The sequence below is a fragment of the Alosa pseudoharengus genome, unplaced genomic scaffold (assembly GCF_046254945.1).
Source record: "Alosa pseudoharengus isolate Yale_2024_CS ecotype anadromous, Long Island Sound unplaced genomic scaffold, YU_APseudo_1.1 YU_APseudo_1.1_scf_11, whole genome shotgun sequence".
NCBI classification, from domain to species: domain Eukaryota; kingdom Metazoa; phylum Chordata; class Actinopteri; order Clupeiformes; family Clupeidae; genus Alosa; species Alosa pseudoharengus.
This window is the reverse complement of record NW_027468576.1, coordinates 5,950,915-5,967,045: the sequence shown is the minus strand read 5'-3', so window position 1 is coordinate 5,967,045 and position 16,131 is coordinate 5,950,915. Positions and strand designations below refer to the sequence as shown.

At 44.2% G+C, this 16,131-nt stretch overlaps 1 protein-coding gene across 10 annotated transcripts in view; it reads right to left on the bottom strand.

Moving 5' to 3' along the window:
* mast2 (microtubule associated serine/threonine kinase 2) overlaps window positions 1-16,131 on the bottom strand; it is a 124,137-nt gene that overhangs the window by 29,063 nt on the left and 78,943 nt on the right. For 9 of the 10 annotated variants that reach the window (XM_076277821.1, XM_076277823.1, XM_076277822.1 and 6 more), the window contains one exon: window positions 1,982-2,073. In XM_076277821.1, the coding sequence (XP_076133936.1) occupies window positions 1,982-2,073 (92 nt within the window). Of the gene's footprint in view, window positions 1-1,981; window positions 2,074-12,540; window positions 12,869-16,131 lie in introns of those variants that run through there. The other variant, XM_076277829.1, reaches the window with a different exon arrangement.

Genomic DNA, 16,131 nt, shown 5'->3' with positions numbered 1-16,131 from the left:
GAGTCTATGCTACTGATGGTGTTTATATTGAAAATAATTTAATTTACTTTTATACTATGGTTCCATCCACCCACAGATTTCGATGCAATATCCATTTTTAAGAGGTAAATAGTGAGTTCAATTAGCAGTTTAGTGGTTTTTGGGTGGTGATGGAGGTGTGTGCAGTGGGGGGCAGTCTCTGTTACCAAGGCATTTTACAGCAGCTTTTAGCACATTTTATACTTTAATTTATATGATCACGCTCTCAGGTAAAGCTCGGAGGGCAAAACCATTTCTACAGTCATATATGGAATTTTTGTTTTGTTTGTTGAGTCTCTATTTCAAGCCATTTACAGTACTGTCATTAATTTATCAGCCAATTCATACTGATCATGTTGTGACATACAGTACTTGGACAAGGTTTTTGTATTTGTGCTGTAAGAAGAAATTATAGCATGGCAGCATTTCTGGGACCTTTGTCTCTGGTTGTTTTGATGCAGTCACAGTGAGATGAAAAACATAATAATGAGTTCCAAGCAGTCTACTGCGTTATGTGTGTGAGTGTGGATGTTTGCCCGCCCAGTCTCAACCTTGGTTTTTTGTCATTCTTATCTGTTTAGCAATTTCCTCATCCACAGCGCTTAATGCCTCCAGACATCTACCGCAACATTCTACTTTCATCGTCATTCCACTTATCTCTGTCTGCCTTCCTATCCCCTTTCCCACGTCTATCTTCCCTTCTCTCTCTCTCTGATTGTGATCAGTCATAAGTCTCATCAAACACTGAGATTTTAATGGAATAATACAAACAAGTATAACATTTATGAGCTACCCAGAGCTGAGCTGTTAAGAGCTGTGGTAGTCTGAGAGGAAATTTGAAGACCTGTTCTTATTTCATATTTCTCCCTTTCTATGATTTCTATACAACCTCTTTCTTTCTACACAACGTCTGTGACACAAAAGCAAGGCCTTTCCCCAAATGAATGGCTGTCTGTGTGGGTTTTCTGTGTAAGTGTTTGTATTTTCCTCTATGTACTGTGCAAATGACAGATTGAAATAATAAGGCAAATCCATCACAAGCATAACACAAATGCTACTATCTATCAAATTGTCTCTCACTGGAGAGTATGCCGCATGGCATGTGTGTATGTGTATGTGTGTGTGTGTGCCTGGGCTTGTTTCATAACCAGCTGTCACAATAATCCCATTGATGTCTGAGAAATGTCAATCAGCGTGATTATGCAGGTTGACTTTTGTGTCTGACAGGCTGGGCCACTGCATTTAATCATTTCATACCTAGAATGGAATTTTTATATTTCTCCAAATGTCAACTGTCAATTCTCTACCTAAATTACATGCGAATGTATCTGACTCGTTAGAGTGAATGTGTGTCTTTGTTTCTGAGTGTGTGTGTGTCTGTGTGTGTGTGTGTGTGTGTGTGTGAGATGCACACTGCTTTTATTTGTTTGTGTGTTTATACTGTATGTGGGATATGCACACTACATATGTGTGTGTTTTTGTTTGTGTGTACATGTGTGTCTATAGACCCAGCTCCCTCTTTGCCACTATTATACAGCATCTCACCATGACAGCTCTCACAGGGTGGCAGGCACAAATGACAGTCTTTACCCATTTCCACACATAAATAGGTCTACAACTGTGAATCTTGTACAGCTGTGTACATTGTCTGTATGTGTGTGTGTGTGTGTGTGTGTGTGTGGTGTGTGGGGTGTGGGGTGTGTGTGTGTGTGTGTGTGTAGGGGGGGTAGAAAACAGGGCAATTTGCATTTGTGCTTCAGGTCTGAGGATCAGGCACATAAACACAAACACACTCTGTTACCTAGTTCCTAATGAGGCCTGAGGTGAGATCCTAAGATGGTGCTGACAGAGAAGACTTTCTCACGCTGAACACTATGAGTATGCTTGAGTGTGTGTTTGTGATCGCGTAAGATGGCATGACAACTTGTTTATGTGTGCGAAAGTGTGGTTGTGTGATCCTTACCTGGATGCCCGTGCAGTGGTGAGTGGGGCCTTGGTAAGGTGGGTGAGGTACTGGAAGTCACTATTAGACTCTTCCGGTTGCTCGTGCGACAGCTGCAAGAGAAATATACACAAGATCAATACAATCACTGGCCACACCAGAGAGACCAAAAACAAAAAAACCTTCTGTCTTGTTATTTACTCTCTTGAAAGCATGAGTAAGACAGAGAGGAAAGGACACCACTGCAGCATATTTGCAAAGGACAAAACGTCGTACCAAGCACCTCTTTTCAACAGACTAAGTGAGAGAGAAAAGGCTGCTCCAGTCTTTCTGCCGCAGTAGCAGCTAATGGCAGGACTGTGTGGGCTTTGCCGTCAGTATAAGGTGCCACAGCCCTCTTTAAATGACAAGGGAAGAGACTCCAGCAGAGCCCAGGAGACAGACCCTATTAACACCGGGACCCTGTTCTCTATGCTGAAGAGTGCTTTCAGTAAAAGCCTCCTTACGCAGTGGACAGGAAAGGCGCTTATTTCTCTGATTCTGGAACAATCTGCTCTGAGCACACGCAGCAGGGTGGGCACTGCTGAGACATGCAGCGTGCTCCTCACATGATCTCCGTCTCACTGCTTCACTTTGTGGATCCTCGCTGTGCTCTTGCGAGCGCTCAAACGTCATGAGAATGTGCACTGTGGTCATCAGCATTCCCAGCATGAACACAAACCCTTTCTCCCTCACAGCTAGCCAGTCAACCACAAACACACAACCACTGATGCACACACACTGCCCACTACAATAAAGGTCCCAGTTTGGATCTATGTGTAGAACAAAGATTCACAGCAACCTGATCTGGCTAATAAACATGGCATTTCAAAATAAGACCTGTCTGACTCAAACAGCTGTGTAAGACAGAAGATTCAGGGTGTTGGAGGCAAACTGATGATACTATATACCTTCTAATCTGCCATTTCTAATGAGGAGTTGCACAATCTAGAGAGGAAGAGACTAAGAGGCAGTGTGGCAAGAGGGTCTGTTCATTAGGAGCTCCAGTGTTAAGGACAGAAAGAAGCAGAAACTGTAAAAACAATAGACCGGCTGATAGATTGAAAATAAACTGGAGGGGGGGGGGGGTGCAGGGCTCGACAAAATGAATGACGCATAGCCCCATGCTGACAGCATGTTAAAGGCTGTCTGCAGAAAAAGATTGGATTTATTTTCTCAGAGAAAGGACAGGAGAGAGGAGTGAGAGGGGGGGGGGGGGGGGAGAAAGAGCTAGACGAGAGTTTCACAAAATATCAGTGTGGAAGCAGATATGCTTGATGTTCAAACATTCAATATACTCAGACCCAGATTCCACATCTCCGATTACATGACTCCCATAATAGAATAATAAGGCCTACATCAAAGGGACTACATGGCAAATCAAAACCTCATCAAAATATCCTTGACCTTTCAGTTACAACTTCGAGGTATGCAGACTATTCACACGGTGATTATGCTAGATTTCTTTAACCCAATATACATAAGACTAACATTATTAGTAGCACACACAAAACTATGATTTAGCCCAGTATTTTTAAAAACAAGGCTCATTACAAGAGGCAGTTTTTCACGTACCATAAGTAATCTCTTAGAATGTTTCCCAAGGTTTAATATTTTTTACTATGATCCATGATAATCTCTCAGCCTAAAATTTGAGTTTTTAAAATTCCCAAATTCTTTCAAATGGTCCATGACCATGGGAACCCTGGACAGGCTCAGCGCCACAGAAATAAATGGCTGTAGAGATCTTAACCACACGCAATAACGCTGTGTGCAGCTGTGTGGCACCAGCACCATGAAATGAGAAGTTACACGTTAATTACCGCTGTTCAGCACGGAAATCGGTGCTCTCCAAATGCTCACTCCAAATGCTAAGACATGTAGGATCAATTAGCTGATTGAGCCTGCTTCGGCTCCAGCTATCACTCACTGCTGGTTTGTTGACAGGGGATTTGCTACGCTTCGCTCAGGCTGCTGTGCGTTCAGGGTTACTGAGGCTGAGTGCAAGTGTGTGTGTGTGTGTGTGTGTGTGTGTGTGTGTGTGTGTGTGTGTGTTTTAGTAGGGTTTTGTGTGTCAAATGTTATTTTGGATACAGGTATTTTAACCAGTTATTAGCATTTACATTTTGCTTTTTGTTTACTAGAAATGGTAACAACTAGGTATCTAGGTAACAACAAATTGCAACAAATGCTTGTGTGACAAGGCACAAAAATACATGGTCCATGATGCAATCTATTAACAAACAGATAAATGGTTTACTGTGTATCTGGTTTGCTTCTGTCTGTTGTCTATATCTGTCCATTTTTTGCACAGATAATGTTGCACAGTTAATGCCAATATGAGACGGAGGATTCTGTGGCATAATATACATTTCTGTGTGGTTTGGTGATATGGAGCAGGTTTAGGTGGGTGTTTAGACAGGTGTGGGGTGGATTAAATACAAGTTTACACTGCTGTGGATGTTTGTCTGGTTGTATAATGTCTTCATGTGGATTTGAATACAGACGAGTGATTACACCTGAGCACAGCTGGCGGAGAGTGCACTAAGGGGATTACGATTTCTCCATCATAAACCGGATTACATCTAATTCTGTCTTATAATGGGATGAGAAACACACAAATCTGGATTTTAATACCAGCCCCTCCTCTTCCAACCTTTAACACACACAGGACATTACCAATAAGCTCACAATCATAATTTGCAACTTCTCATTTCACAGACACACATAATCACAAGCATACAGACACAGCAACACTGAGTAAGATGAAGAAGCACAAGTGCCTTCATTATGTAGCCTAACCTCGGAATGAAATCCTAGGGATTGTAAGGATGACTACTGTTGAGTAAGTCCATGAAAACTCATGTTATGACCCAGTCCATTAAATGCACCACGGTGTGAGAGTGTGTGTGTGCGTACGTGTGTATGTGTGTGTGTGAGTGAGTGTGAGTGTGTGTGTGAGAGAGGTGACCAGGGATTTGAGCTTGAACCCGGGGGGCTTAGAACTACTCTTTGTCTTCCCACCATTGTCAGACGCAGACTGCCCTCTTTTCTCTAATGTGCCACCTGCACCAGACCAACTCTTCACCAAGCATCACAAACCCCCTACAGACTCCAACCTCACTTTGTCTCGAGCTGCCAGTATCCCAGTCTGTGTTCAGTGAAAGCCTTCTGTTCTACTACACTGTAACCCTAGCCTCTCCTGACATGCGAGCCAGCGTGACAGCAGAGAGGGTCAGACATCTGATCAGCGGCCCCAGCTGTCTGGGCTGGCCCTCAGCACCGCTGTGCCGCTACTGGAGATCAGCTGCAGCAAACGCACGCCTGGGAGTCTCTGCTCACCGCCACACCAAACCTCAACATATGTGCATTATATCAGAAAGAGCTCACAGTTATGGGGCCATTCATCAATCAATAGTGCGCATACACACACACACACACACACACAAAAAAGGATCCATGACTTGCTCATTACTCCTACACCAGCCAAGTATACAGTGCAGAATGTGATTGGGTAAACAAACTGGTTATGCGAGTATAGACGAGCGTGTAATGTGTCACCAAAGCTAAAAATGATCAATTGTCTTTTCCATCATATCACCAAAATGACCCGCCTTTATGTTTGCTACAGCACCCAATGAGTCGCCCTTAAGCAGGAAGCACCGAACGTCAACAATAAAAACAACATAATTGTGGCTAACAGATGTGCTCAGCCTATTAGCACACTGAGCATAGTAATTATGAAGGCACACCTGCCAGCCAGACTTCATTTCCTCTGTGTGCGCCCAGGCTCTCCCAGAGATGTTTGGATTAGCCCTTCCAGATCTGTTGCCTTGAGTATAGGTCTGGTACAAAAAGTGTGTGAGGAACTGTCTCTGAGATCTACAAAGAGACTCCCTGTAATCAAGGCTTCTTTCAGCCAACTGCTGCCAACATCAAATGGTACACTAGCTTGGCTTGATGGCTAAAAACATGGAAAAGGAAAGACTTAGCTAGATGAATCCCCTCCCCCAGCTTATGAGACTGATTGACATGACACAAGGCTGCAACCTCAGAATTCACACAACTCTAACAATGCAAAATTGCTTCTCATTTTACGTGCTGACCGATATCCGGTTCCAGCGCCTGTCCTTTCCCACTGCCAAGATCTTGCAGCTGGATAGAGGAGTAATTCAGCCTGTAATGGCTGACGTGTCGATCACAAGAAGCCGGGGGTTCTTTCTGATTGCGGGGACATGCCATCCATAGCAGGTTCATCACCATGCTGTGCTTTTGAGAGTGGCCCATGATTTGCTAGGTCAATTACAGACATTTTCTTCAAAGAAACTGAACGGCGAGAAAGATTACTCTGTTCTGCTTTGAGAGATCACCGTGTCATGTTACAAGAGCTGCTGGTGTCACCTGGAGATTTTGTACAAGCAGTCCATGCCTATTTTTTCCCCATTTTCAGGATCAGACACCATATATGATGTGTAACTACAGAACTGAGTCATTTGATCCACACACATAACAGAAACATACTACTGTACAGAAACGTTCTTGCCATTGAAAAAATCTCTATTCTAATAACCAAAAAATGATTAAAATATAGTGTTTATTTAGTGATCAGTGTGTGTGTGTGCGTGTGTGTGCGCATGTGTGTGGGCGTGCACATCTTGAGAGGGTGTGCTTGTCTGTCCCTTTGAGCAGAAGACGTAATGGCATAATTTAAGTCTTTTTGAAAGAGAGCAGTCAGCCAAACACCGATGATTGGAAAGAAATGTGTACACATAAAGCCATACAGCGCACACACACATACTACACACACACACAGGTTCACTTCTGACATAACTTAACTGTGATCCACTCCAGCGGAGTGAGGATGTATGAAGTACAGGCTCAGCCTGCCAGGTGAGCGCACTGCTGTTTGAGGGGCTCAGTTCTGAGGCCACTGCCTAAGGCCCTCACAGATTACAGCTCAGTGTAAGACTGCTACCGCAGCACTATCCATACACCAGGCCTTCAACATAGGCACACACACACAGGCACGTGCACACACACAGCTGTCAGAAAGGGCAGCACATATAGATTCAATGTGCGTTTCAAGAACTTTCATAGCAACACATTGCTATTACAAATACATATGAGAAGCCAAGCCTTTTCTTTCCCTCTTGTACACATGAAAATAAGCTACCACACATGCAAGGTGTGCAAACCTGTGAGAGAGAGAGGGGTGTTGCTCAGCTAATAGGAAAATGAGAATGGTGTGATCTAAATTGGATAAGCAACACTGATTCACAAGATCTCTAATCTATGGTCACAGGGACACATGACAAAGATGTAACCATCACCTGCTAACTCCTGAGAAGCAAGATTTTTTTATTTCTCCCTAATCCACACGCCCCTACACACACACACACACACACACACACACACACACACACACACACACACACACACACACACACACACACACACACACACACACACACAGACACACAGACACACAGACAGACACACACACACACACACACACACACACACACACACACACACACACACAGCTGCTGCCCAACGTACTGCACCCAAACAGTGAGTGAGTGAGTTGCTGATGTAGAGTAAACATGTCGGTTCACATCACTCAGCTTCTCCTTTGTCTCTAGAGCTGGTTTTTCCCCACCATTCACCGTCTCCAGCAGCCGTGGCCTACTGGTTAGCGCTTCGGACTTGTAACCGGAGGGTTGCCGGTTCGAACCCCGACCAGTAGGCCATGGCTGAAGTGCCCTTGAGCAAGGCACCTAACCCCTCACTGCTCCCCGAGCACCGCTGTTGTTGCAGGCAGCTCACTGCGCCGGGATTAGTGTGTGCTTCACCTCACTGTGTGTTCACTGTGTGCAGTGTGTTTAACTAATTCACGGATTGGGATAAATGCAGAGACCGAATTTCCCTCACTGGATCAAAAGAGTATATATACTTATACTTATACTATACTATATATATATAGGTCTGCGGGACACGCATGCGCATGCACACACACACAGCATGAAGATGAAGGAGTGCAGTGGGGAATGAAGACGTTCTTTCTGCTGTGCAGCAACAGTCAAGGTTAAGATTAATGGCACTATTCCTCAGACAACAGCCTAAGCCTTCTAACTACAAACAAAGACAAGCCCCAACTACTCTGCTTTCTCTCAAGCAAAGAAACAGTCCCCATAAGCTCTACTAAGACAATTATGATAGAGCACAGGTCTCAAATACACAACGTTGTCATGGCCAAGTGTTCTCTCATTTCTGCATGCTAAATCCTTAAGTGAGATACTGCAGAACGTTTAGTAATAACTAAAATGCACGGTCCTACAAATGGTTTAGATAACAAATTAGGCTTAGGAAGGAAGGAGTATGAAGAAATGTCTCTTCAGTCAACAACAAAGTCTGGAATTGACACCAATTTGAAAAAGAGGTTTATGGTAGATCAATCTCTAACAATGCCAGCCTCATATCATCACGGTGGCTTCAAATAAGGATCAGATGCATTTTGTCATTAAAGCGAATTATAAGCTGATCAGTTGAATCACTACAGGTAGTTGTATTGTGTTCTAAGTTCAAAAGTTCAGGGATTCAGACCACAAGCATGTGTTCTACAATTCTGAGTTCAACAAACGTACATTTTTTTGACCTTCTTAGGCCTACATATTTTGTATCAATTCGCCCGAGTTCTTTAGAACGTTCAGTGAAAATGACCATTAATTTGAAACATTGTATCAAGGAAAAACAGCAAAGAAACACCGCTGCGCTGAATATGTCTGATTACGGCCAACCAGAAATTACTTTCAATGAACACCTGCTGCTGCACATCAGTTGGACTTGAGAAGTGCTTCACCAACCACTCTTTGCACGCTACCGCCGTTCAGCTGCCCGAGGCTGGACTGGAGAGCCGGGAACGTGCAGTTCAATTTAAAGGTCCAGTATGTAGGAAATAATGGAAAATAAACTGTAACCATTCCAAAAATGATCACCATATGTTGTCAGAGAGTGAGGAAACACAATGAATTGAAGTAATGGCTTATTTGACAACATTACTCTAACCCGTGAAACCCCGTAAAACCCATGAAAAAAAATCAGTTACGGGGCGGAATCTCTTGGAATTTTCGTTTATGTTTTGAACGATTAATTCTAGAATAGCGTATTAATAATGGGCTAGCGCGTCCTCCTATTTGGGTTGCCAAATTAGCAAAGGCCAACTGTCAACAGCTGTCAGTTGTAGTCATGAACGCCTACAAGAGGCAGGCAAATTTCCAAAATTAAAACAAGAAACAAATTAAGTGGACATCGGAGGAGCTTCTTGAGATGGTGACGTCTTCGTCAAACTAAGAATATCAAGTCTGACGCAGAGCTGGCCATATTTCTCCACAACAGGTAGCCTATGCTAAACTTCATCTGCATCGCTAACTTCAGCTAAATATGTTGCGTTGGTTAGAGAGGTATTTTTTGTTTTCACTGTTTCCGTAATGTGTAGCTGGGCCATGGTTGGAGAAACGTTAAAGCAGCTGCAGGTCAACTAACGTTAGCTAAGTCTTCATTACATCTGGCAACCCAGAAGAAGCTCGCGTCTGGTAGTCTTGAGAACGTTCACCAGTGTTTTGATTTTGGCCTACAGAACGTTTGTTAACAATCCTACAAATAGCACCTTTAAAAAAATAAACATTTTGATTCCATCAATGTTTTGACTGTTTTAGGCTATATGTAGCCTAGGTGGTAGGCTGTTCCAGCGTAGCAACCATTCATGCGGGACTATAGTAACAGTTTGAAATAAATACTTATTTACCAGCTTTAACTATCCAAATGAGATAACAAAAAAATGTAAAATTAACTTAATAATAAGCATTTGTGTTCTACAATTCTGAATTCTACAAACGTATGCATTATAACACATGCATGTTTGAATACATTGCATCAAATTATATGATTCAATATGGTACATCTGAACACAAATTTGAGTTCATTGCCATATTTAGTTATATAGAGTACACTTGTACACTGACAGTATGATGTATTTTTACACCCATGGAGTATAATATTGAGTGGCTGTGTATGATGGTCATGAAGGCATGATGGTCATGAAGGCATGATGGTGTGTGTGTGTGTGTGTGTGTGTGTGTGTGTGTGTGATGACCCGATGAGACAGGTGGCTGTTCACAGGGAGGCACTCATCCTAACCGACACTTATTAATAATGCAGAGAGAGCCAGACTTAAAGAAAAAATGGATTACGGCAGAACTATGGGGGTGTAGCGATAAAGAGGCTAAAATGACAAAGAAAGCCATTAAGACTGAGACATGTCACAAAAGCGCAAAGGGCAATGGAAAGGATGGAGACAGAAATAGGGAGGTGTTGTGATTGGGACAGTGGAGTTTAGGTCTTCCTAACCAACATTTCACTACAACAAATACATACAATCATACCAAAATTCTGATGTAAACATTATGATCAATACAAAAACATCAATCAACCTACGAGCTACAAACAACTGAATTTAATAGCAGTACTGAGAATAATGAAGAGAATAGTGAAGAGAGACCACCGTTTCTGTCTACAATGAAGCTTTTACTTCATTATATGGTCCTCTATGTCTGACCGTAACTACATCTAATCAATATGACTGCTGGTGAACTAGGATTCTATTTCTTTACCCAGGAGGCCAGCATTCTGCTGCTAGCCCTTTCCCACAGAAGGGGCTCAATGTCTATCGATGGGCGTGTGATGGCTTTACAGACAAGGACATCCAAGTTCTGAGCTGAACTGCTTCACGTGGTCGGATCTTTACTGAAGGAAAGTAGATAGAGGACAGAAAGACATGAGCAAACTGATTCTCTGTGTGTGTGTGTGTGTGTGTGTGTGTGTGTGTATGTATGTATGTATGTATGTATGTATGTATGTATGTATGTATGTATGTATGTATGTATGTATGTATGTATGTATGTATGTATGTATGTATGTATGTATGTATGTATGTGGGTGTGTGTGCGCGTGTGTGTGTATGTATGTATGTATGTATGTGTATGTGTATGTGTGTATGTGCGTATGTGCGTGGAGGGTAACTGAGTGTTGAAAAGGACTACAGTGCGGTGTCCTGCTGTTCTGATGCAGGAGGTGTGACAGATGAACAGAAGGAGGAGAGAAGGAATGCAGCTGAGGTGTTAACCACTGAAATAAAAAAACCTTTTCTGGCAGAAAATGGCTGCCTACAACAACTGCAGTACTTAACTGAAACCTACAAACCTCACTTCATGCCCACCTCTCTATCACTACCTCTATCTGTCCATCTGGGGCCATACTGAAGTGTGAAGAGCCATTGGGCAGTCCAGACTCTGCATGTGCATGCAGGCTTTCAGAAGAATGTCTCAGTGTTTGTTGCCCTGCCCAGGCCAGTCACACCACATGCCACTACAGACCACGGTGGAGAGCGAGCGCACACACACATCACACACACACACACACTGACCTAATTAAAATGACTAATTAAGAACACCCATCTCTGAGGCCAGACGGAGAGCAAATGCAGAGGTTGGTATGAGAGACGGGGGACACAACGGGATCATCTGGACAAAAACAGGGAGTACTGAGACAGCTGAAGAGATCAAGCTCACAGACAGAAGGTACAGGAAGACAGGATGACTGATATAGGAGAGGGGGAGACACAGTGTTTGGGAGAGGTCGATCGAGTGAAAGAACTGAAAATGAAAAGAGAGAGAAAGAGAGGGCAGAGAATGACAGCATGCCATAGACGAGCAATAATGTTCGTCAACACAGATATCTGGAGCCAAGTCCTGTTGCTATGCAGCTATGCAGCTATGCAAGACCTGCTCCCTGTCAACACAGCTAGTTGCAGCAGGTTAAGAGAGAAACCGAATCAGGAGAGAGACATCACTCAGCCCTCAACACTCGAATATAACTGTGTAAATATATATTATTTACTATTACTATTTACTACTAAATGTATTATTATATATTATTAAGTAAGCAAAAGCACTAAAGCCTGTGAGGTGCCTCAACGTTTTCACTAAAGTAAAAGGCACCTTGAATGAGCAAACCCAGTGGGAAGAGATGAGCCATGAGACAGAGGGGAGAAGGGGATCAGAACACGCAGTAATGAGCCCCATCAAAAACACAATCTTCCCATTACGGGCTGTTGATATCGCCAGCATGAGAACACACAGCCACACACACTGTACACACAGGATCATGCTGACATGTGATGCTGACATGAGTACGCCTTTACAAAAGCTGTTTTGTATCATCCCCACATGATGAGTAAATCTAGTTACCTGACTTCCATTGCTAATGAATTCCTACATGACAAGTCCTCAGGACTGTGTATGGGCACAGAGAGAAACAAACACACACACACACACACACACACACACACACAGAGAGAGACTAGAAACACAAATGCTATGTAAAACTGCAAGAGAATTATCAGAGTGCGCGATACCACAAAAGGAGACGCAAATGACCAAGACCGCAAACTAAGAGGAGGAGGTGTGAGTGTGTGTGTGTTTTACCTCTTGGAGCGACGCAGCATGCTTCTCTCAGGCAGTGAGAAATTCGAAAGCACCGTCCAGAAGGAGTCAGACATGGTCCCCACCGATCTCAGGCATGGCTGTCAGAGACGCATTGCACTGCACAGCACAACACTTGCTGGCCAAACTACAAGCCAACTGTGTGTCACAGCGACGATGGATCTGTCAATGTGCGTGTGTGTACATGTGTGAGTGAGAGCGAGATGTCGGTGGCAGCAAACTGTCTGCAAGCGCAAAGATGCCGCTGCTACTGCTGCAACCTGTGACGCGACTACTGCCAGTCTGATTCGCCTCTCCACGTTCTGTCTTTCCTGTTCCGTCCCCCAGCCTCCCTCCCTCCCTCTCTCCCTCCCTCCCTGTCTTGCTCCCTCTCCCCCTCCCTCCTTCTGTCTTGCTCTCTCTCTCCCTCCCTCCCTCCCTCCCACCCACTCTCTTCCTCCCTCCCTGTCTTGCTCTCTCTCTCCCTCCCTCCCTCCCTCCCACCCACTCTCTTCCTCCCTCCCTGTCTTGCTCCCTCTCTCCCTCCCTCCCACCCACTCTCTTCCTCCCTCCCTCCCTCACAACTGCCTGCCCACCCCTCCCCTCTCCTTCTCAGCTACTGTCACCACATATGCTATTCAGCGCCTCTCAAGTAAACCCCAGGAGTTTCTCTGTCTAATGGACCCCCAACACACACACACACACACACACACACACACACACACACACACACACACACATATTAAAACAACAGATTTCAGTGTCATATGCTGGGTTGCTGATAAGCTTACCTCCCACAAGTCAGATTATAACAGCCAGCACACACACACACACACACACACACACACACACACACACACTATGAGAACTGCAATCTAATGACATGACCTTCCTTTTTGGAAGGCATCATGCCTCCCTCTCTCTAGCTCACACATGCGTGTGCACACAACACTCCTGCTGGTTTTCCGTTATCCCAGCCATTATTCACTGCTCAGTCGGAGGTTGCTGGTAATCTCCTGTACATGTTTGGGGAGGAATAATACCTAGTTGTAGATGGAGCAGAGCCTTGTGATGTTGGCTAGAGATAAAGAGGAGGAAAAAGGATCCTGTGAATGATGCTCAACAAAAGGAATGCATGTGTGGGAGATGGACAGAAAGCCTCATATAAAGACAGAAAAGGAGATGGAGAGAGAGATTGAGAGAGGGAAAAGGAGATAGAGAGAGGGAGGAGGAGATGGAGAGAGGGAGAAGGAGATGGAGAGAGGGAGGAAGAGATAAAGAGAGGGAGGAGGAGATGAGAGAGGGAGGAGGAGATAAAGAGAGGGAGAAGGAGATAAAGAGAGGGAGAAAGAGGTAGCACTACTGGAGTCACTGGATAAGGGGACAGTACTGGGCCAACACCTCGGTGAGTGTAGCACCAGCCGACCTTGCTGTGGGCATTACCAAGGGAACACAAACATAACAACCCAAGCATGACAGTGCAGTGTCACCTTGCACTGGCCAAAATATGGTGTGTCTGTGTCTGTGTCTGGTGGTCTATGGGGGAGTGTGTGTGTTCCTAAATGCTACATAACATTAGGCTGACAGACCATCACCCTGTCACCATGGCAAGATCCACCTATTCCCCTCCACCATGGTGAAGCTTCTTCAATCACATTTGTGTTCCTTACAGTGCATGGTATTAGGACTCTTTGTTCTTTATTGTCTGTGTCTGCGGTCTGGTCATGATGCTATGGCTATTCCATGATATTTTTCTGTATTTTTAATACTGCTGGTCTGAACTGTGCATATTTGAATCAACAAAGAGGTGTGCCAATGTGTGACAGGAGCAGGACAGATTAAAAAGAGCTTTATTTCCCCTCATACATCCCCAACTGGTTTGGGGGTTGTTCACCTCTAGGCGCTTGACTTCAAGAAACCATCCTTGAATTGTTTTCCTATTGAACGGCACCACTGACCGTTGCAACATGCCTCCCATTTAGAAAAGCGGGGCACAAGCAGAAAAAATAAGCGAGGCTTCTAAAAACGCGAGGTGCTGAAACTGAAAAACAGTTCTAGTTTTGAGATTCTGACCCCCCCCACCCCCACACACACACACACACTGGGTTGTTGCTTAGCTGCCTGGCTTAGCTAAGTCAAGCAATTTAGCTAAATTTAACATATCATAGCAACAACATGTACACAATCAATCTCTACTTCGCATTTTTTTAACACTACTTTGGTATACTTGTGTTCTGGAGGTGAAAAAAGTGTGTCAGTGTGAACTAACTAAGGCTGTTAGCCATTAAGAGCCACTATAGCACGTGGCAATGTGGGCATTATGAAGGAACGGTGGTCTGTCATTACATTACTGCAGGGACTCATCTTGTGCACAGAGCAGCATAGCATGAGGACTCCAGAGCTAGTCGAGATGTGTTTGTCATTTGGATAGCAACATTTGGATAGCCCATTTTTGAAGAGTCACTGCTTTGCTGTTAAAATCTATTTGTGTACACAAATTCCTGATTGTAACAGAACAAAATGTCACTTTAAGGAATGATGAAGAGCTTGAATATTATCCATTTCCATACAGCACCCCAGAATAGACTTGCACAAAGCTTCAAAAATAGTTCAAATAATTTTACTGCATCAACTCTACAACAAACGCTCCTCAGTTTCATAGCAGATTTCAGCTCTCTGCTCCACATAGGGAGAAATTGGAAAGCGCCTGAGGTAGGGAACATCATAGGACACGGCTAAAGATGCTGATGCTGCCGTGTTGCATTAACTACATATACTAAAGAAAAGCAGCTGAATGTGCTTTGGGTGATCATTTGGATCGTGCACACTACACGGAGACCCCATAACGTTTTGAGAGAGCTGCTATAAAGGCTTCTATAGCCATTTCCCCTTTTAGGCATCAAAGAAGCTAATCTCACATCCTCATCATGATTGCTGTGCCTTGTGTTTTCCTGATGATTATGCCAGAGAGTGCCTCAAAAACAACCTTGAAGTCATGAAAAACACTAAGACACACGCACAATATCCATAAGCAAACAATCGTGCACACATATACAGATGCACACACAAAGAATCACTAAGGGTCTAAGGGGCATCAGCCCTACTCCACTCTGCTCAGCAATTAGTGGCAACAGACAGGAGCGTTTGGGGGTGGGGGGATCAAGGTGAGCTCACGCTGCACAGGGACAATTAGCCTGGACAGAAAGCTGTTGACGTGTCCACGGGAGCTGGCCATTAGTGGGAGGCTGCCCTGTTCTCTCAACGAACTCTCTTCTAAGATAACGCCACAAATTAGCGCCATCACATGGACGTCTCTACCTGCTGTTGCTATGTGTCCCTTCGCCCCTTCGGGGAGTGACTGAGCCCCTTCTGCCCTTAATGCTCTACAACTCCTCCATATTTGAAGAGAAAAGAAAGATGTGATGAATCTCGGTGTATTGGTAAACAGGATCGATGTTGCCTCTGGTCACTGGATGACTATCAGGTTAACTTCCTTAGGAACATTTCCTGCTGAAATTCAACCTTGCCGGAGCAACTATTAGGCCTACGTCACTACGTCCAGTGTTATCACCACCTCTGTCTTTTTATGTCAAT